This window comes from Gadus chalcogrammus, chromosome 11 (assembly GCF_026213295.1).
Source record: "Gadus chalcogrammus isolate NIFS_2021 chromosome 11, NIFS_Gcha_1.0, whole genome shotgun sequence".
In the NCBI taxonomy this organism is placed as follows: Eukaryota; Metazoa; Chordata; class Actinopteri; order Gadiformes; family Gadidae; genus Gadus; species Gadus chalcogrammus.
Window position 1 is genome coordinate 15,155,435 of NC_079422.1, and position 21,278 is coordinate 15,176,712.

General features: G+C 44.3%; 1 protein-coding gene across 1 annotated transcript in view; it reads left to right on the forward strand.

Annotated features, from left to right (window-relative positions):
• Nucleotides 1–21,278, forward strand: part of LOC130391832 (myelin basic protein-like) — a 34,247-nt gene that overhangs the window by 11,845 nt on the left and 1,124 nt on the right. Inside the window, exon 3 of the mRNA XM_056602137.1 lies at nucleotides 9,129–9,219. Coding sequence (XP_056458112.1) covers nucleotides 9,129–9,219 — 91 coding nt within the window. The remainder of the gene's footprint in view (nucleotides 1–9,128; nucleotides 9,220–21,278) is intronic.

Sequence of the window (21,278 nt, forward strand, 5' to 3'; positions counted from 1 at the left end):
CGTATTAGTGTGTAGAATTAATTGAGTGTGTGTGCTTACCAAAAATATTGATTTAAGAACAATGCATAAAACAAAACAGAACAATTCCTGCAGGATGAAAAAAAAGTGTGGTACCAGCTGGAGACGTTAGGAAAAATGTAGGCATTTTAACAATGTTTTGTAACAGCAGAGGGTTGTCTACTCCGAAATCTACTTTTGATAAAGAGCTTGCAAAAGGAAGCTCTTTATCCTTAATGACCAAGCATCTATCTTTCAGAATCTCTTTATTTGATATTTTAGTCACAATATGTCTTTCGTCAATTGCCAGCATTTACTCTGTTCACTCCTAAGACCAATTTGTATGAATTAAAACTATTTAGATTTTTTAAAAAGTACATTAAGTGCACTGACTGAACACATTTTTATGTATTCCTTTCTTAATATGAAAGGTTTGTACTCCATGATTTATATAATAATAATATTTTATCGCCCTTTTGGCAGGAGGCCCATCATTCCTGTTTAATTATAATTACCTGGCCAAAATTGACAGAGTGAGTTATTCAAAATAAGCAGCAGAATTCCCTGTTTAAGTCAAGGTCTCAATTGGACCTTGATGACATACAAGAAAACAGTAGTTTGTTCATTGATTACTCCCTAAATTCACTTATTCTAGGCATGGTTTTTGGAATCCTACAATGTAGGTTAAAAATATACCAAAGGCAAGACGAATAATGAACTTACTGTGGTTTATTCATTCCAAATGGATTTCCATTTAATGTAATTATGTTTTGCACAGAATTAGTAACTTATTGTTCCCCCTGCATATGCAGTCAGTAGCATAGCACAGCTCATTAGACACTGCTGTCATAGCGATAAAGCCAACACTCTAACTCATTTCTTTGTTTGGTTTGTTAGTGGATTTCTTAATTCTCTTCAGACTATACCTTTATGTAAGAGCCGCCTGGAATTAGTTGGAAATTAATAATTTTGTCCTTAAAAAACATAACAATAATAAAACGTCAAATTTTTTACCACAACCCTATCATCATATGTCTTATTCACCAAGCAAGACCAAGTGACCACTCAAATAATTTGAATTTTCTCTGCTGCAATAGAAGGGTAGGGATCCCAGTGTATATGTCCAACCAGGGCAGAGCAGAACGCTTGTCAGTCAAGCATTGTAATAGTTGTTGATACGGTCAGTGGCCCAATGTTGGCCTGGCAGACTTCTGGAGAAGCAGCTCTGCTCCTGGAAATCAAAACCATATTTCCATTGTATCTTCTTCCTTATGCCAAGAGCTGTATCTTTAATCACTTATGGAATTTACACTTGCTTTTGAAGGGGGAAATAAAGTGCAGGGGTTCAGTTGTTTCATAACATAATTTGGTAATCGTAGCTATCTTTTGTGGTGTATCTGTCATACAATAGTATGTTGTTATTTAGCTTCCCAGTATGCTAGTCATTGATTCGTATTGATCCTGGTTATTATGTGCTACATTTTTGGAGAATTTAAATCTATTCCTGATAGAGGAATAGATTGGATAGATCCCAATCCAATTGACAGTTGACAGTGAGAAGTTTGTTTGTGACTACTTAAAATTTCTTGCAACAAGGCTCTACGCTATCGTCGCCGGCCACATATGCGGGCTGACAGCGCTGCAGACAGCCCTATGGCTTGAAAGTAGGAAAACAGGGCATCATAAGGAAGGAGGCATTTTGAATTAGCTGAAGTTCAGTGTCCATTCATTGCTATGTGACCATACTATCATTGTTACATGACCTATTCTGTGCAGCTACTGACATCAGAAAACATTGCGCGATTGAGCCCTTGAGAGATCAAAGAATATCCAAACCCTTTGATGAAATGACGTCAGCACACAAAGTGTGTACACACATTTGCACACATCCAAGCTCAAGTGTGCCTCGAAAATCTACCTTTGTTAAAGATTATCTCTAATTTTTTTTTGCAGCTAACAATAGCCAATTTAATGACGGAAAGAAGTCTGTGGCCTCTTCCTCCCCGTTACTACAACTTGATAGAACCGCTGACTCTAATGGGGTGGTAATTGTATGCCACAGAGACGCTTCAGAGATTGGTTTCTTATTTTTCATCCATAAGTTGCCGCCCAACCCATTGTTCCTGTGCGCGGAGTCTGGGCAGGGGATAGGTTTTAAACAGGGGCAGTAATGCCATTTAATGACATCAGGTAATTAACCTCAGCCCCTTTTCCTATGTTCCTTTTGTCACTGCTTTGATAAAATGCAGCAGCTACAAAATTGGTCTAAGCTGTGATAATTCAGGCTTGGCTGGAATCACATTTTGGGGGGAGAGTGGGTAAGGAAGAGGAGGGGAAAGAGAAAGGGAAGATGGATGAAGGGAGAATACGCAATAAGCTTCAGAACGAACAACAGGCCTCTCAAAGGCCTGGAAAAGGGTGTTTCTGTGTGTGGGGCGCGGGGGTGGGGGGGTAGATGATAGAGGACAGGAGTCACCACAGCAAAGACAGCAGAGGCGGGGGTACACGGATGGTCCCAGAAGCACTCTCAACTGTCGGAGAAGTGTAATTTGTGTAGGATGGGCCATTTTGGCCTAGCCTGTTGCTAACCGACTGCCTGCCCAGTCCCTTTAATGGGCTTTGGGCTATTGTGTTAGCCGGCTGCAGGGGAGGGACAGGGCCGACCAGACCTGTAGGGAGGCGGACAGCCCAGGCACACACCACTGATTTGTTTCCTGAGCCTGTGAGGCACACTCTTAAGAGTGGGGAGCAGGGCAAAGAAAAGTGGACTCATTTGAGAAGCGTGAAGGTGCCACTGGTTTTCGGGAAACGATATGTAGCACTACATTTTTACATGGATAGCTTTGGTAATCCTACTTTGTCCTGGCTCTGTGAGGGGTGAAACGATGCAGCGTGACATGAGTCATTGGGATGCCAAGCTGTCTCAACGCATATCATGAAAAGTCCTGATGTCGTGGAGGTCGTTATTGCAAATTACTCAAGCAAAATAGTGCACAATGAAGTTCCCCGGCACACGTACGTTTTAACTTGGCTCGAATCAATCACTAGCTTTTCACTCACCATTGTTGTTACATTTCTAGGAGCGAAAGGACAGAAAACCGACACTTAGTTGAAATAATACAATTGTTTACCGGTCCGTGGGCGGCAAAGAGCATATATATCGGCAAGCCAGGCAGGGACAAAGTGGAGGGGGGCAACGGGCTGATTGCTGGATATGCAGGGCTTCAACGGGGGGCCGGTAGTCAGACAGGCCAGCGTTCGTTAACAGGCTGACCGTCAGACTTAATACAGGGAAAATGGCGTCTCGCACGAACGCCGGAACAGCAGAATAACCTATCACAATAATTACTCCATAGAGTCAAATAGTGACCGGTGAAGTCTAAACAACGATATAGCGGTGTGTGTGACAGGAAACCCGGGGTGTATCTAATGCATGCTGATGAAGTAGATTGCCAGCAGGTGCGTTGACAGAAGGAGATGAATGGATGACGTAAACTAAGAAGGACGACAGCAAAGCTGACCGCCGCTAGGAGAAAGACGTGGACGGCAACGTCACCATTTTCTTGTCGTGTGTTGCGTAAATCAAACTATGGTTACATACAATACGTTGCATTTCCAACAATATTGTGTGTGATTAGAATCCATGGTTCAAGTACTTAGAAATAAATGATTAAGTAGATTGCCGTTGCGGTGCAATGGCGCATTCAAGTATTCAGATCTCTCGTTGGATCATGAAGCGTTAGCTATCTCGTAATAATTATTTTCTATATCCCTGGATAAACCGCCGCTTACGTCAGCAACAATAGTAGTGTGACATGTAGTGATTTATGTTCACCACTCAAAGATAGGGTGGACCATTTCTTTGAGAAGAACATAATGGTATCTGTGGCGGTCGTAAATCTGTAATAATCTCTGACAAATATTTTATCCGGCCTGAATTAAATGATTGAATAGTCTACCTGTCTGCCTACCTACCTACCTTGCTACCTGTCTGTCTACCTACATACCTGTCTATCTGTCTGTCTGCCTTCCTACCTGGCTACCTGTGGCCACTCATTGCGCATGACTAGATTCTTCCACAGGGCTAGGCAGACTTATTGCAACAGCTATTGAGCTAGTCACATGTTTTGTGGGAGTGGCTTTGGAAGGAGGCCTGAAGGGAGTGTGCAATTTTTTGGATGTATCATACTTTCAATATCTAGCTCACTGTGATTTCTCTAAATTGCTACCCAAGCTTTAAACTTTGGGCTAACTTTTCTCTACTCTTCTCAATTCCCCCGTCCTCTCCCTTACCAACATTTTTTCCTGGCATCTCCCTTCTCGTCATCACTCTTTTTTCATGCCTTTGGCCTAACGGCTCTCTGAAAGAAGTACAGACCATTTGTAACAGTGACTAGGTTTGGTTCGTTTTGCTTTGTTCTATAAGGAATCACTCATGTCATAGATTTGACCATTTATTACTTTAAATGGTCCCACACTTTAATTTGGTGGTATGGTTCCACTCATTTCTGGTGCTTCCTCTTTTAGGATTTAAAGCATGACATACCTGTACAGAAAGTCAGACACAGAATACCACCAGCATATCAACATTTGACCACAGGGAGCACTATACAATCCCCCAAAGGGTATATTATCTATCTCAAGCCATTGTGTAGTTTAAATGCAATACAGACCAGAACCAAAGCAAAAATGAAATTCAGCTCGGCACACTTAACTTTGCAGAGTGTGTTTGTGTGTGTGTGTAAGATGGAAGGTCTTAAATTGCCGGCCTATCAGTGTGTTTGTTTGGACCACGTTAGCTGTCAGATGAGTAAAATGACTAGAGTATCCTGAAAGAACTAGCTATGATGATCTTATGCCTCAAAAAATAAAATATAAAAACATGTTGTAAAAAATTGTGAGAGTAGCAAATAGTGAACCCAATATCGTGACTAGAAGTGAATCGCTGGTGAATATTTATACCCCCGTTTCTACACAGCATTTTTAATGAATACGCCTCATCGCTTTATATTATGCATATTCCTTATCGTCCGTGGGTTTTCAATTCTCCTTTGTGTTAGCTTTTCGATATTATGAGTCTGAGTCTATCTACTTTATCACCCTAACCAAAGTCGATTGCATTTGGTTAAGATAATAAAAGGGATGGCAAGGGAGCCAGTTGCTATGGTTATAGCCAAACAGGGGCGGTGGGGCTGTCGGGGTTGTGATGCTCCTCCACCTTATTACTTTAGAAGGAGGTGATATCACGTTAGCCAGACTCTCAATGTCACACAAAGATGCTCTATTTTACTCAAATGTGTGTTTTTCAAAGCCCGCTGACTAGCAGGACTCCATGGAACAGTGCAATTTATTCATTACATTCTAAAAATATGTATAAAGTTTATGCTTGAAGTTAAATGTAGGTTTTAAAAGTGGTAGCTTCGACTCTTTACTTGTCGCTAACTTGTGAGTCAGGCAGACATGTGTTAACGTGAAATGATTTGTGTGGAGCTGCAAATGTCTCCCTAGAACACAGTAGTCTCCAGAGGAGGGAGCTTCAGGCTTAGGAAACCAGCAGCAGGCGCACAGAATCCCCATTGTACCACTGATATACTGCAATGTGTGTGTGCGTGTGAGTGTGTGTGCGTGCGTGCGTGCACGCGTGCGGCGTGCGCGTCTGTCACTCTTTGGTAGCTTCAGAGTAACAACTTAATCATTACTTAATTACTTGTTTATGACAAAATAGCCAAAGGCAGCTTCAGCATTTCCTGGTTATTGCACAACCACTATTTTTAGTTGATTATCGTAATGAAGGGAATCAAGTATTTTAAATGGGATTTCTGAACCAATTTGTAATTCACCCTCAAATATTTTTTATTTGCTTACTCGTGCGTCTTGGATGTGACATCTTGAACAGAAATAAACCTTTTTGGAATGTTGAAATACAACTGATGGGAAGACGTTGACTTCCACTGGCGAGGTCAGTACTTCTTGCCTCATTCTATATTAACCCCCATAGAGACCCATGTGCATTGCATCCATCTACCATTGCCCAAGGGTAGTCACATTTACCCCCATCCCTTCAGCCATACACCAGAAACGGGGGATGCATGTCACCCTCGTATATTCTAGAGGAATAAGAGACCATTTGAGAGTGCTATCACAAGTAGCACTCTTTCCAGAAAGGCGAGATTAAGCCTGAACAGATCATGCCTGATGGGAGAAGCATGAATATGTATTCTCTAAGGTCTATCACAAGGGCAGGGTAGCTGTCTCCAAGGCAGAGAGGAGTTCAGTTTACTCTGAACCTGCCCACAGCCTCCAATCAGTCAAGCCACGAAAGATGTATGAATCAAAGCCCTCGCTTGACCCTTCATCGGAAGCCAAACGGGGAGAGAAGAGGAAGGGATTCAGGGAGACTGAGCCAACAGGACTTAGAGACCTCCAGGTGGAACAGTGCTAGTATCATTATTATTATTATTATTATTATTATTATTATGAATCCATTCAGGAGCCGCTTTCATCCAGAGTGACTTACAGAATACAGACAGGGCAGAGGGGAAAGGGTTGGGTTAAGCACATCTTGCCTACAGATAGGTTAAAGGGTTAACCAAAGTCAAATTCCTTGTTTGTTATTCAAACCTGGCCAATAAAGCTGAATCTGAATCTGAATCTGAATCTGGTGATTCTGCGCACAAGGATCACACTCAGAACTTTTCAGGTGGAAGGTTCCAGCAGAACAGATTAAAGTATTTTTTATTGTGATTCTTTTGAGAGCTAATGGAAATAGGATGTGGACGTAAGCATTTCAGGGCCCTGGGCTTTGAAGAAGCACTTGGAGGGCTGACATAGCCTGAAGTGAATCATAGTCAGTAGAATGTTCTTCTGGTGATCTAACGGTAGCTTTAATGCATTTATTACCGCAGGAGAGCATAAAAGACACTCAAGGTCATTACATCAACTCCGCAGACCAAACTTGTTAAACATACATATTTCTAAAGTGTTTATTAAAAAAAAAAAGAAAAAGAGTGGTTTCTCGAGGCTCTAGAGCAGTCATACTCAAGTAGCGGCCCGCGGGCCTTTTGTGGCCCGCGGGGTGTCTATTAATGGCCCTCGAGCTGTTTTGAAAAGTTTTTTTAATTATAAAAAAAAAAAAAAAAAAAAAAATCGTGCTGGGCGCTCTTATTTTGAAACCGCGCGCCGCGATCTCAATACGAGGCTGGGGGTTGCAACGATAAACAGATAGCACTCCAGCCCACAGACCGCTCCAGCCCTCCCAAACTCGAGGCAGACAGTCCATCTCAGCAGCAGTCAAGGCCGATTTAGGGTCGTTTAAGACGCAGAGACGTAAGCACGTAATTTACACAAGGGACTTGTTTTAGACAAGTTTTGATTTACGGTTCCTTTAAGGTTCCTTAAGGATTGCGCGTGTTGCAAGGGGATTCTCCGCCAGAACAGTAGGGGGAGCAACGAACGAATCTGTGGGCGTGGAAGTGGAAATCGCTGGCTTGTATATATTTATAATTATCATAATTTGTTCTTGTGTTTTCTTCTTCTCCTTCTTCAAAATTCTTCATTCGCTTCTGTCACAGCCTTTTAAAATTGGCGCTATTATGCTGTAAAACCGGAAATGTGAGACTCCTGAAAGGATGTGGTTAGCTGGCCAATCACAGGCTTTGCGAGCTGCGTAGGGCCGTAGTGTTTCAGTCGCATAGTCAGGAATTTTGGCCGACGCACTTAAGCACGTAAGGGGGGATATTTTACCGCGCAAGGGGGGGTTATGTATCTTACGTGCTTACGCGTTCCGTCTAAAACAGAGCATATATCGGCCTCAGTCACACGTATACCGACCGGCCCCTTGAGTCACTGAAAAAAAAAATTGTGGCCCCTCATCATTTCTACTTGAGTACCCCTGCTCTAGAGAACCACGGTCCAATAACATAATTTGATGGCGACAGTCATAATGGGATTGTTATGGAATTGCTGGGAAAAAGATTGATGATGGTCTTTAAACTAAGAGTTAAGAGGCAATGCTATGATCCTAGATAAAAGCTTTTGTCAGTGGGATCCTTGGTTTCAAATGGTTAGTGTAAGCCTAGGGCTGCATGTCAAATTGCTGTATCACAGCAACCAGCAGCTTGTAGCAAAAGTGATTTCTTATTTTGCAGCGAACATCGGTTTGAAAATGCTTGTTTCTTCCACGATAATTCAAACTGAAAGACAATCTGAGCCCATCCGTTTCCAATCAGTGTTCAGACTTGACACTCTCTATCCTCAGATAGAGCTTGTTTGGGGGTTGTTTGTTTGTCGCCTCAATTGTCGGAGAGGTGAAGGTAATCCGCAGTTCAGCCCAATGCCTTTTAATTCTGGTCTTCACCAACTTTTCCTGAATCCTGTTTCTAACTACGACAGTGCATTAGTAAAAATGGCAGGCTTTTTTTTTTTTTGGGGAAATTGATTATTGATTGTATTCCGAAACATTGGCACCGTACACATTAACATAGTGCATTGGAAAAAATCGTACCTGCTTGTAAGACCCGTCTCTTGAAAGTCCTGTCCTGCTGAGCTAACTTTAACACACACACACACACACACACACACACACACACACACACACACACACACACACACACACACACACACACACACACACACACACACACACACACACACACACACACACACACACACACACACACACACACACACACACACACACACACCACAATCCCCAGCAGCTCATATCCTGGAAGCAATCTTTGTCACGGCAGCATAGATCCTGGAAATAGGCTTTTTGAGGCAATTTTCTATCCACACATAAAGTGAGGGCTTGTCGTGTGTGTCTGTGTGTGTGTGTGTGTGTCTTTGTGCGTGCCATTAGACACAGGTCTAACGAGTCATGAATACGGAATAACAGAACCAGGAAATACGTTGTGAATGGCAATAAAAAGTGAGACTGAGATGTATTGAACAAGCATCTGAAAAAAGCGATGGTAGTTCTTTAAGCTGAATTAAAGGGCTCGGCTCTCTCTTTGTCTCCCCACCCACTCTACCCTTTTTTCAACTTCCGACGCTTCCTTTGCTCTGTTGCCATGACACCTCATGACAACCTTAATCAGATTGTCTGTTTTTCTGCGTGTGTTCCTTTAAAGGCTCCGTCGCCCCAGCCCGAAGCCAACCAGAAGGAGGTGGCAGCTGAAGAACCAGCAACCGTGGAAACGGACTCGCAAGACGAAGTGTTTGGTGAGAAAGGAGTAATTCAAGTGTGCACATTTCGGAGCGTTAATGATCAAATGAATAAATACCCTTTTTTTCTTTACCTGATTGCATGGATATGACTCTAATGGTTTAATGTCTACCTGTGCCAACACTGATTCAACCTAGCTCTGCTGTACCGCCCGTTGCCTTGCCATGCCTCAACAAAGTTAAAGGTGAAACCTAGCGCAGGTTTTACCCTAAAGCTACAGTTCCCTTCAAAGCAGGTCCCATGCAGTGACATCCCTTTTAAGGTTGAAAGGCATATAGGTATGGAGTGGTGCGAGACCGATCCAGGACCCTATCCCAGCTTCACTTCCCCATTTGAACCCTTTTACATCCTCATTTCTATTACTGTGAAGAGACGGCAAAATCAGAAAGCGCCTTTGTAGTACTTCCACTCGGCAGATGAGGGCACAATCGAATGCAAATGAAAGAGCTAGGAGTTGGATGCCTACGGAGAATCCACTACGCAGCCATGGTAAAGGAACTCTTAAAGAGTATGCCAAAGGCATACTCTTTAAAATGGAGATCTTTGTCGTAAACCACAAGAATAACACTATGAAAGTCGTTGTGTTTTCTATGAAAGCGTTTCAACCTGTCTGGAGACAGGATTTTCAAAAGTATACATGTTTTTAGTCTATGCATGTAATTGTGTATCGTTTGAAGCGTGCCTATTTGCTAGTTCAATGGTACCCTTTTGTTTAATTAAGAAAACCCTTGTTGAAAGCTCCTCAAGAATCACAAACAAGCACTCAGAGAATGCATATTACACCATTCAACTGAACTGTTGAATATGCATTCCTTGAGATGTCAATGATTGCGGTTGACATACCTACCGCATCAAGGGAAGCTAGTAAAGTGGGCTAGTGTGAGGCAAAACAACCTCCAGCAGAACCATGTGTCTTCATTAGTGTTTTCGAGGGAGACAACATCATTGATATGAACCCCCCGCTACTTCTACAGTAAACCCAGGGGACTACTTACCAACATGAGTTGACATTCCAAACCGCATGGCTGAAGTGTTATGACTCGTATTGGCTCCTGGAAGTTGATTGATTCAGACTTAGGCAGAACCAAAAGCTCTCATTGGCTAAATCTTCTAAAGACTCTTGGTGCAAACCTCCTTGAAGCTAGCTCGTTTAATAGCTCTGCCTCATGTCCTTAGCGAGGAGCAAAAATATGGATGTTTAGCTCCATTATATGATTATATAAATGGTAACCACTAGGAGATAAAGTGGCCCTGACTCCTGAGATTTTTCTAAGTGCCCACTTTATGCAAATTAAGGGTGGCTATAACGAGGTTTCAGAACATAAAAAAAAAAAATATTATGGTGTTCAAGCGAATGTCACGGGGACGGTTAATGTTCAGAAAAAAAACACATCATCAACACGACGCCCAAAGTTTGAGTAGCCCCACGCCGCGTGAACACACTGCGCTTAATGTTTAACTCGCCTGTTTGCTTCAAGAGCGCTGCTTTCTCTGTGAGTGTGTAAAAAATACTGCCGTCTTATCAGTTTGTCCTCCAAGATAAAGGGGAACGTCGGATTCGGAGCCGATTGCAATCTGTGCGACCAGGCTGCAATCATTCGCCGCCATTGGATTAACTCTACCAATGTGTAAGGGGAAAACAAAGAGGACTCTTCGTGTCCTGAGTGGTTTACGAGCGCCCGGTTAGTGGTGCTTTGCCGAGGCCCCGCTCTGTTTGAGTTGTCATCAGCGCAGTACCGTGACTCAGCCGGGTCACTCCAAGTGACGCTGGACGTCTCCTGCTGCACTTCCTGTTTGCACTACTTTCCCCAGAGGAAGGGCAAACAGTGTGGCCGTGGCCGTTAAAAGCCCATTACGGCTCCATTACCCAGGCCTCCGCTCTCAGCACAATAAGCCCTCCCCCCCCCCCCCCCAGCCCCTATACCCGGCCCGCCCGCGAGCCTGCGTGCTCGTACCACCTTGGCCCCGGGGGGGGGGGTCATGGCTGACGAATGGGAGACAAAACCAGCCCAAGCGCACACAGACGTAGTGCGTTGGAAGGATACACTGGATTTTTGTTTTTCATTTAGTTTTCAGGGAATGTGTTCTTTTGTAGCTTTTTTTTTAAGGCTTAGTGGAGCCAAACAAGAAAAATGGGAAAGCAGGGAGAACAGAGTGGTGAGCGAGAGAGAGAGAGTGAGCCCCCCCCAACACCCCCACTATTGTGCGCCTGGACGGCTTTTCTCTCATCCACGTTGGCACAAAACAAAGACGGATAAGATGAGCTTTTCTGCAGCTTCCGCCCATCACTCGGCAAGAGATGTGCTTTCTCCCTAATGAGTTGGGTTGCTGTTGTAGTCGTTGTTTTTAAAAAAAGACCCCCCCCCTCCCTGCCCCTATCGCTCCCCAAACCACCTGAGCCCAAAAAGAGTCTTTTAGTGAATTGATGAATCGTAACAGGTCACCAAAGCTCTATTATGGTAGGTCACTCCATTCTTATGCAAAACATTGGTTATGTAGCGTGCTACTACTCTGCCCCATTTGTAGTCTGGCGTCAGCAGCCTCACCTTAGATTATTCTTCCGGTCGCCCTCTGTCTTTTAAATAGGCATGTGTCATTCTGCATTATAGTCTCTATCACTCCATAGGCCCACGAGTGTAGCTCACAAACCGGCCTATTCTCCAATGAATGGGAAGAACCAGATAATAATAATTATGTTCCTTACTTGGGTCTAAAGAGGCTAGGTTTTTCTAATTGCATTTTGGGGATCTCCTGGCTACTCATTTTGTTTGTAGTGGTTGGAGAGAGAGAGAGAGAGAGATAGGGCTTTAGGAAGAGGTATAGGGCGAGAGAGAGGGCTAGGTTTCGAGAGGACTGGATAGGGCGGGAGAGAGAGAGATGGGGCTGGAGAGAGAGGGAGATAGGGCTGGAGAGAGAGAGAGATAAGGCGAGAGAAAGAGAGATAGGGCTGGAGAGAAAGAGATAGGGCTAGAGAGAGACGGAAAAGGCTAGAGAGAGGGATAAGGCTAGAGAGAGAGAGATAAGGCTAGAGAGAGAGAGATAAGGCTAGAGAGAGAGAGATAAGGCTAGAGAGAGAGATAGGGCTCGAGGGAGAGCTAGGGCTGGAGAGAGAGAGAAGGCTGGAGAGAGAGACAAGGCTGGAGAGAGAGAGACAAGGCTGGAGAGAGAGAGATAGGGGTGGAGAGAGATAAGGCTGGAGAGAGAGAGAGAGAGGGCTGGAGAGAGAGAGAGAGGGCTGGAGAGAGAGAGAGAGGGCTGGAGAGAGAGAGAGATAGGGCTGTAGAGAGAGAGAGAGATAGGGCTGTAGAGAGAGAGAGAGAGAGAGAGATAGGGCTGTAGAGAGAGAGAGAGATAGGGCTGTAGAGAGAGAGAGAGAGAGATAGGGCTGGAGAGAGAGAGATAGGGCTGTAGAGAGAGAGAGAGAGAGAGATAGGGCTGGAGAGAGAGAGATAGGGCTGTAGAGAGAGAGAGAGATAGGGCTGTAGAGAGAGATAGGGCTGTAGAGAGAGAGAGAGAGATAGGGCTGGAGAGAGAGAGATAGGGCTGTAGAGAGAGAGAGAGATAGGGCTGTAGAGAGAGATAGGGCTGTAGAGAGAGATAGGGCTGTAGAGAGAGAGAGAGATAGGGCTGTAGAGAGAGAGAGAGATGGGCTGGAGAGAGAGAGAGAGATAGGGCTGTAGAGAGAGAGAGAGATGGGCTGGAGAGAGAGAGAGAGATAGGGCTGTAGAGAGAGAGAGCCAGTGCTAGAGAGAGAGAGAGAGACGGGGCTGGAGAGAGCTGAGAGAGCTGTCTGCTCATTACAAATTTTATTGTGAGGCCTGAAGGCTCAAAGGTCAGATTGCAGAATCAAAGCAGAGGGGTCTTTATGAATCAAATTTCCCCCTACGTATCCCTTCATTTCATAATTGATAATTAAAAGGAACTCCTATATAATTCGTACCAGAAGACCTCTCCATCTCCAGGCAAAGTTAGAGTCGCGCTGTATGGATGTGTAGGGCTGGGTTTCCTAGGCTCGCAAAAAGGCCAATATGTAGTTTGGATGACTGAAGGTATGCTGTGTTTTTGTTTTTTGTTTTTCACCAATTGCTGCAACTGCTTCGTACAGGTTGAATGAATCTATCCTGGCGTTGAGGTGGCTCCCTCCGTTGGTTAATGTGATGGAGTGACTGGTTGTCATGACAACCCCACCACAGGCCTGGTGATCCTGACACACAGGCTCATCGGTTTAGAAACCGCTAACATTGATCAACACAAATTGAATGTGAGAGTAGCTTCAGTCAACTGGTTTTGGCATTGCTATATTTGTGTTTTGCACATAACAGCACAATAAGTGTGAGATGTCACATTGATTTGCGCAGTGGGTGTCCATGCGCGCGCGCGTGTGTGTATGTGCGCGCACGTGCGTTAAAGTGCATGTCTTAACGATGCATGTCGAGTGTATGAGGCTCAGTGGGAGAACAGTATGTTTGGCAGCCATGTACAAGTGTGTTGGCCCAGTCATTTGTCTCTGTGGCTGAGGCTAACACTCGCTGGTACTGCCTCCGGCCTCTGGCCACTAGCTCTTCTCTCCCGTCTTGAAAGATCTGATTGTTAGCGGCAACGTCTCTCAGTGCCCTAGCGTTCACTGGTTTGACCTCATTGTTTCGATTTCTCGCCTCTTTCACTCCTTTCCACCCTCGTTCTCTTCTACATCTGTCCTCTCTTGCCCTCTGTAAGTCCGTCTTGCTTTTTATTTTTTTCAATCACTGACAGACACTGGGCACAAGAACATTTAACTCATAAATAAACGTATATCGCAGGCCCTGCCCCCAAAAAAAAGCCTGGTCCAACTATGTTTGTGTATATCTTTTTGTAAAGCCTTGAAATAGATAGCAATGACGTCATCTCGTCTTGACCATCTGGCAAGTCCATGTCTGTGTAATAGCCTGTGTGTTTGTTTGTGTGCGTGAGTGCGTGTGTGTGTGTGTACATGGGATTTAATTGAGTGTGCGGTGCTTGTGTGTGTGTGTGAGAGTGTGTGTGTGTGTGTGTGTGTGTGTGTGTGTGTGTGTGTGTGTGTGTGTGTGTGTGTGTGTGTGTGTGTGTGTGTGTGTGTGTGTGTGTGTGTGTGTGTGTGTGTGTGTGTGTGTGTGTATGCAAGCATGTGTGGGTGGGTGTACATGTACATGGCTGCCAAACATACTATTCTCCTACTGAGCCTTCTACACTCGACATGCATCGTGTGTGCATACGTCTGTTTGTGTGCGTGTGTGTGCGTGTGCGTGTGTGTGTGTGTATGCGTATGTGTGTAAATGTGCGTGCGTCTGTGAGATTTGCTCTAAAATATTTGTTTGTTGTTGGGCCCTGGGGAAGCGTTAGTGTTGTTATTGAACTGTGCGGCAGAACAAATCCTTTATCCTCCGTGTCAACGGTGCAGATATCTTAGAATCAGTCAAGGGGGAATTGTAATAGTGTTGTCAACCGGCAGCGCTTCACACTCGGCCTAAACTCCCAGGATGTGCGGTTCATTCACCAGCAGTGACACCAGGGACTCTGGACTCATCCTTAAAATCGCAGCGTTGGAAGAGAGAGAGTCCTGCTTGCACACAATTTACGACAACGTTATTCGTGCCCTCTGGCTCTGAGTGTGTGTGTGTGTGTGAGTGTGTGTGTGTGTGTGTGTGTGTGTGTGTGGGTACACACTGTGTGTTTCCTTGTGTTTGTTTTAGTGTGTGTGTTTGAGCATCCCTGGCTGAGAAAAGGTCCCTGAGGACAAGAGCGATGACACCACCGCCATCCTCAAAGAGGAGCTCATTCCCTCCCTGCCCCGGCTCGCTCATCACCCCACAGACCCGCGAACCCGGCATTACTCACCACCTAAAGTCACGGCGCCCACTGATATTAATACAATGAAGGAAGTGGAGTAATGAAAGTCTTGTTTGCACTTTATACCTCTCACCTATTGATTGGATAAGCTACAGCTGTTGGATGAAATGTGAGAAAAGACAAAGCGTGGCTCAGAGAGTAAAAGAGAAATGCTTGGGACGTAGCATAAAGCTGCATTGTCCCCTGGCTTGACAACGACCATTGTGGTGGACAGAAGTTACTCCGCGATCCTCTTTGAGTTTTCCATTGTCCCGACAGCGCTGCAGTGGGATTGATGGGCCGAGCGATGTAGGCAGCTCGCAATCTGCCTGCGTTTGGGATCTGATATGGAAAGTTTCACAGATCAGAAAAGATAGCCGTCAACATATAGGGTTGTTAAAGTGCCCTCTTTAATGGCCATTGGTATTCAACTTAGAGACAGAGGTTTTCCAAGATCAAGTAATGCAATCCAATCATAGATTTTAGTTTTTTGCATATTCTTTTGCAAGCAACCAGTTGCAAACATATGATCCTAGGCTTCTTCGTTCTTGATATTATACCCTGAATGATGAGTGAAATGCATGTTGTAACCCAGACATTCCACATTTATCTGAATTTATTTTTAAAGAGTAGAAACAGTCTAACAATAGAGGGGATGACAGTGTGTGTCTTAAATAGCCTCTTTAGAATCTTTCGTTTTCCAAAGACCTGCCAGTTTTAGACCCTAGTCCTGGGGGGTCTAGCAGCCCACTTATTGATCTGTCTTGGACAGAATTTGACAGAATTCTACATCTCAGAGGATAAATGCCTCCACCATTGGGATATGACTCAGGATTCTGCTTGACGCACCCGTTGCACCCCAAGGCTCAACAAGCAGTTCCAGCAGTTATCTATTTATTAATTTGATCACGTCCAAAACATTGATTGACATATTCATCATGATTGGAATAGTTGGCTTTATGAAAAACAGCCATGCAACAAAAATCAGATCCACGTATGTTAGCTTCAGCTGTCACGGTTGTCTGCTTTTTACTTATCTGCACTCTGCACAACTTGAATTAGTCCAAACGTTGTTAATTTTGTTGCTTTCTCCGGGTTACTCAAACTGCGGAACCTACTCTCTCTTGGCCCTAACTGATTTGTGCTTGAATGCTAAAAATACAATTGTGTCAAAAAGAATTTGGAACTTTATCAAGTTCAGAACCTTTACCCTTTTAGTGTTGACATTTTGTACCCCGTTAATCCTGTTTCATCATCGGGCATGGCACACACCTTGCTTGACGTGAGGAAGAGAAAGTGCATGGTGACAGGTTGCACACTGGCTTGTGGCAGGAGACCAGGGGGTAAAACCCAAAATATGAAATCAAGCAGCAATCCTAGTCCCACATGTGCTGCAGATGTTCATCTCCCCGCCAGTGAAACTGTCTCCACAGGGAAAAACGCCTCGCCTGAATGCCTGATGCGGTCGTCAGAGACAGAGGGGCGCTTTTTCCCCCCCGATGCCAGTGGGTGTTGGTGGATACATAATGAATTCTGCCGGTTCCGCGTGGGAGGATCTGATCAGCGGCCACATACTTGCAGTTCTTCATCTTCTTCTTCTTCTTGTTTGTCCCAAACAAATACTTCCCATTCCCATGAGTCCCACCACTGTCATTGTTCTCGGAAGCTGGTGCTCAGAACCACACATACTGGAGCTGGGGGGGGGGGGAAGACATGTGCAGAGAACACAGAGGGTTTGCCAAGCACTTGTTTTCTCTTCTTCCCCCTTGTAGCTGCCAGGGAGTGGTGGAGCAAAGCAGCTGCAGAGGCCAGTGGTGGTGGAGTGCCGACATTTTGTTCTGTTTTTCGCTCTGATCAGAGCAAGATAAATATTCACTCTAAATCTGCACTACAGGGAGCGTCGTTGACCTGCTCTCACGGGCTGTCAATGTGAATTAGATCTGATCTGCAATGGCAGAATTCGACATTTCCCATGGCCTGAGACAGTTTTAGTTGAGTTTTCATAGCAGTATTATCCAACATCAATAAATGTCAGAGACCTTGAAAAGAGTGTTTATGGCACACAGCAATGTGGTTGATGCAAGGGTTGCATGTGCCGACCTTGCTGTCCTTATAGGTCTCCAAGCCAAGGATGAATGTTTAGTACTTCATTGTGTATCATCTGCAGTAGCTACCTATCACTGCTATACACGGGGAATGGGTTAGCCTAGCGATTGTTAGTACTTGCACTTGGTTCTATGAACATCTTTACTGTACCAACAGCGATTTATTGTTTCACCTACTTATTTTAAGTCGCTTTGGAAAAAAAGCGTCTGCTTAATGCACTAAATGTAAATCTCAGTGTTTGGGAGAGGCCATTGGAAGCACGGGGAGTCATCCGAACACTATAACCCAGTGCAATATTCATGATGCATTCAAGATGACCCATGTATGACCCATGTAAAGGGGAACAGAAAACAAAACATGACGCTCGGTTCGATAAGCGGCCCTTTAGTTTCACTCACAGCTCTTGCCTGCATGGGGGACCTCCGCATTGAAAGCCATCCATCGTTTCAAAGTAGAGGCTCTTTCATGATATCTGTATTCAATGAAGCACTATGGACTCAAAGAACAAAAACATGTAGTATCATGACCGACTTTCTGTCCGCCCCCCCCCCCCCCCCCCCCCCCCCAAACCCTGCACTCATTTCACCACTTCATCACATAAGCCTGGAGTATCGGTGCCATCACATGGAGAGGGTATTCTCCATCAATGTTTTGTGTTTTGAGCCGTCCTCCTTCGTGTTTTATTTGCCCTTTTCCCTGGACAAGACTTTTGGCTCCCTCCCATATGCTCCTGACAAATAAGGTCTGAAGGATGGGAAAAAGATAAACTTTGTAATGAGGGAAAGATTTCCTGGAAAGGATAGGCTGCAAGGTCCATTGAGCAGCTCCATCAATTCAGCTTAGCGATGGATCGATCGTTGGAATAGTAAACATGTCTCCACTTAAGTTGGATGGGGTTTGTGGGAGGACGTGTCGGTGTGTGCGTGAGCGCGTGCGTGCGGGAGGTTTGTGGCAATTTACGATTTTCGGAATGTATATTGACAATTCAACGAATGATCGAAAAGAACAAGAAACGCACTAAAAATATTATATTCACAGAACATTAACTGTATTGCTCGTGATACAGTTCACGATCACCAAACAGTTCAACCAAACTATCGTCAATCCCTAGCGTGTGAGAGAGAGAAGTGTAGCGAGAGAGAGAAGTGTAGCGAGAGAGGGGGAGAGAGAGAGGGGGAAAGTGAGAGGGGGAAAGTGAGAGAAAAGGAGATCGAGAGACAGAGCATCAAGTAATGGTGGATGGCTGACTAGAAGGCGTTTGTGAAGATGAAGCATGAAGATGGCCCCCGTCAGCTCGGGAGGGCCTGCCGCCTTGGCCCCAGGTGTAATTAACAACCACAGCACATTGGGCTCCCAAGGCTGCCCAGCGGCTTGACAGCACAGCCATTAGGGGTCGGCAGTTTGTTAGTCTGGACGCTGAAACAAATCAACACATGGATCGCAAAGACAAACACCGGAAGTGGCTATTAATAACTTATTAATCCTTGAGCTGCACAAGTGCAAATGCAATTTCCACAAGGCTTTGCATTAAATCGATTCCTCATTTCTTTGTTTTTTTTGCTCAAATCTGACCCATTGGTCTGTTGTTATATCTTAGTTTATCGAGAGAGGGAGAGATTGAGAGGGTGAGGGAGAGATTAAGATGTTGGAAGAGAGAGATATTCCTTTGCAAGGTTTTAATCAGGATGCATAATCGGGGAATAATAAATAATAATAATAATAATAATAATTTTATTTAAAGGGCGCCTTTCAAGACACTCAAGGTCACCTTACAGAGCATAAAGTTATAAGACAGAGGTTAAACATGAAGAATTAATAACACTCAAAAGACGCCTAAAGTGAAGGGGGGGACCTCACTAACCACCACCAATATGTAGCACCCACTTGGGTGATGCACGGCGACCAATCGACGCCAGAACGCTCACTACACACCAGCTTGAGATGGAGAGTTAGGGATGAGGTGGAGAGTGGGGGAAAAGAACATTTAAACTATCGACAAATTCCCAGTAACAATCCGTCCAAGAAACATAGAAGACAGTGTGGGGAGACAGGACGGAGAGACTGTCAGGCGCTAGTTCACGAAGAATCATGCGGCCCGCATTATATAAGAAAGTTTCAAAGCTAAGACAAAATATAAAAATAATACTAATCTTGAAAATAGTCCCAGAAGTTGTCCAGCGGTCGTATTGATCTACACAAAAGTGTTTCTTATGAAGGAACACAACATACGCATTCAATTCAAAGGAATGAGTCCCTCTGTTGTACATAATATATACAACAAAAGGACTCATTCCTTTGACAAAACCAATCGTCAAAAGGAATGTGCCAATTCCTTCAAGCAGAATGCAGAACAAAAACACCCAAACCTTCATGGTGGATGCATGATTAATGTGTTATTCTGGATGTAGATACAGAACATAATGACAGATTGTAGAAATATTGAGACACAGTAAACATGACGAGGTGGGCAGGGATGGGGGAGTTTGTAAAGAGAGAGTGTGAGAGAGAGAGAGACCAGTGCGATACTAAAGACTGCTGTAATGTTTTGTGGTGATTGAGCGTTTCTATGGGTTAGTAGATACGGAACATAATGACAGATTGTAGATATATTGAGACACAGTAAACATGAGGAGGTGGGCGGGGATGGGGGAGTTTCTAGAGAGAGAGAGAGAGAGTGTGAGAGAGAGAGACCAGTGCGATACTTAAGACTGCTGTAATGTTTTGTGGTGATTGAGCGTTTCTACGGGTCAGACGATATGTTCATTGAAATATGAAGGATTTAGTTCGTTGGCGTTGACAGTAAGCTTGTGCCAATTTACAACACAGATATGAAGTCCATTTTAACTAACTTTAACTAAGTCAATAAACCGAGCACCATGGAATCTATCTAAACGTAGCACTCAGCCTCCTTCAAAGAGCTACATTCAACACGTCTTTTCAAAGAATACTGTGTGTCCTGTGCACACAGTATTGTGTGTTTTCCAGGAAAAAAAATCAAAATTTCAACTTCCGTCATGCAACCTTTACAAATCCTATTTTTTATTTATTTATTGTTGCTGCTATGAGTTACGCAGGAAGTGCAAATGCATAAATGCATGCCATTTCCGCAAGGCGTGCATTAAGGGTACATATCACTTTAACTATTCTAAATGGGTCTTCATGGTATCCATTAGGGGAAGTGGTCATTAGATGGCTGTCCAGGTGGAGGCCATTCTCTGGCAGCTTATTACAACACGCAGCGCTTCAAAGGCCCTACACTCAATTCCTATCCTTCTATCTTTCTCTCTCTCTTGTCCCTCCTCAATCTTCCTGAGGTGTCTTTCACTGTTGTGTACTCTCTGATGTGTGATTGACACACGCTTAAAAGCAAATATAAATCATGACATTTAGTTGAACTATTTTCCATCTGCCCTCTGCGTAAACGCGAATGTATCATGAAAGGTGGAGATTGATGGCAGCTTTTAGCATACAGATTGTTTGTGTGTGTGTGTATATGTGTCGTAAGCCTCAGTTGATTGCTTAAGAAAGTGCTTTACTTTGTACTACAATTAGAAATGTCACATAAAACACAAATTTGACTTAAATTACAGTGTATCAGGTATTCCACTAACATCTGGGATTCCACGTTTTCAAAGCAATCGTTTGACTTTGGCAAACAATTGTAAGTGAACATTCGATCAAGATATAAAGTCGTCCCATTGTTTCCTCTATATAATAAACCGACATCGAAGAAAAAGGATGTGCCCCCTACTCCACAGACAGCACCGTCCTCCCGATGCCCTCAACAGGAATCAGATGAATCTCACTGAGCGAGGAGCTGAAAATCCATACTTATAGGAGTTATTTTAGTGACACTAGTGCCCCTTGTTCGCCAGTCAAAACTATGCAGGCCCAGACAATAGGCCTCTGTCAAGGCCAACGTTAGCATTCGGGCTCCCCGGTGGAGCGCTACAGCATTGCTGGCCTGTACAGTGTGCTAATTGTTTTACGGACAGGAATGCTCTGGAAGCCCTGCACTGTGGGAGCTAGCTAGCATGGCACTTAGCGGACATTGCAGAGCCTTATGGGCAGATTAGGCTATATCAGTGTTCAACGACATTGATCC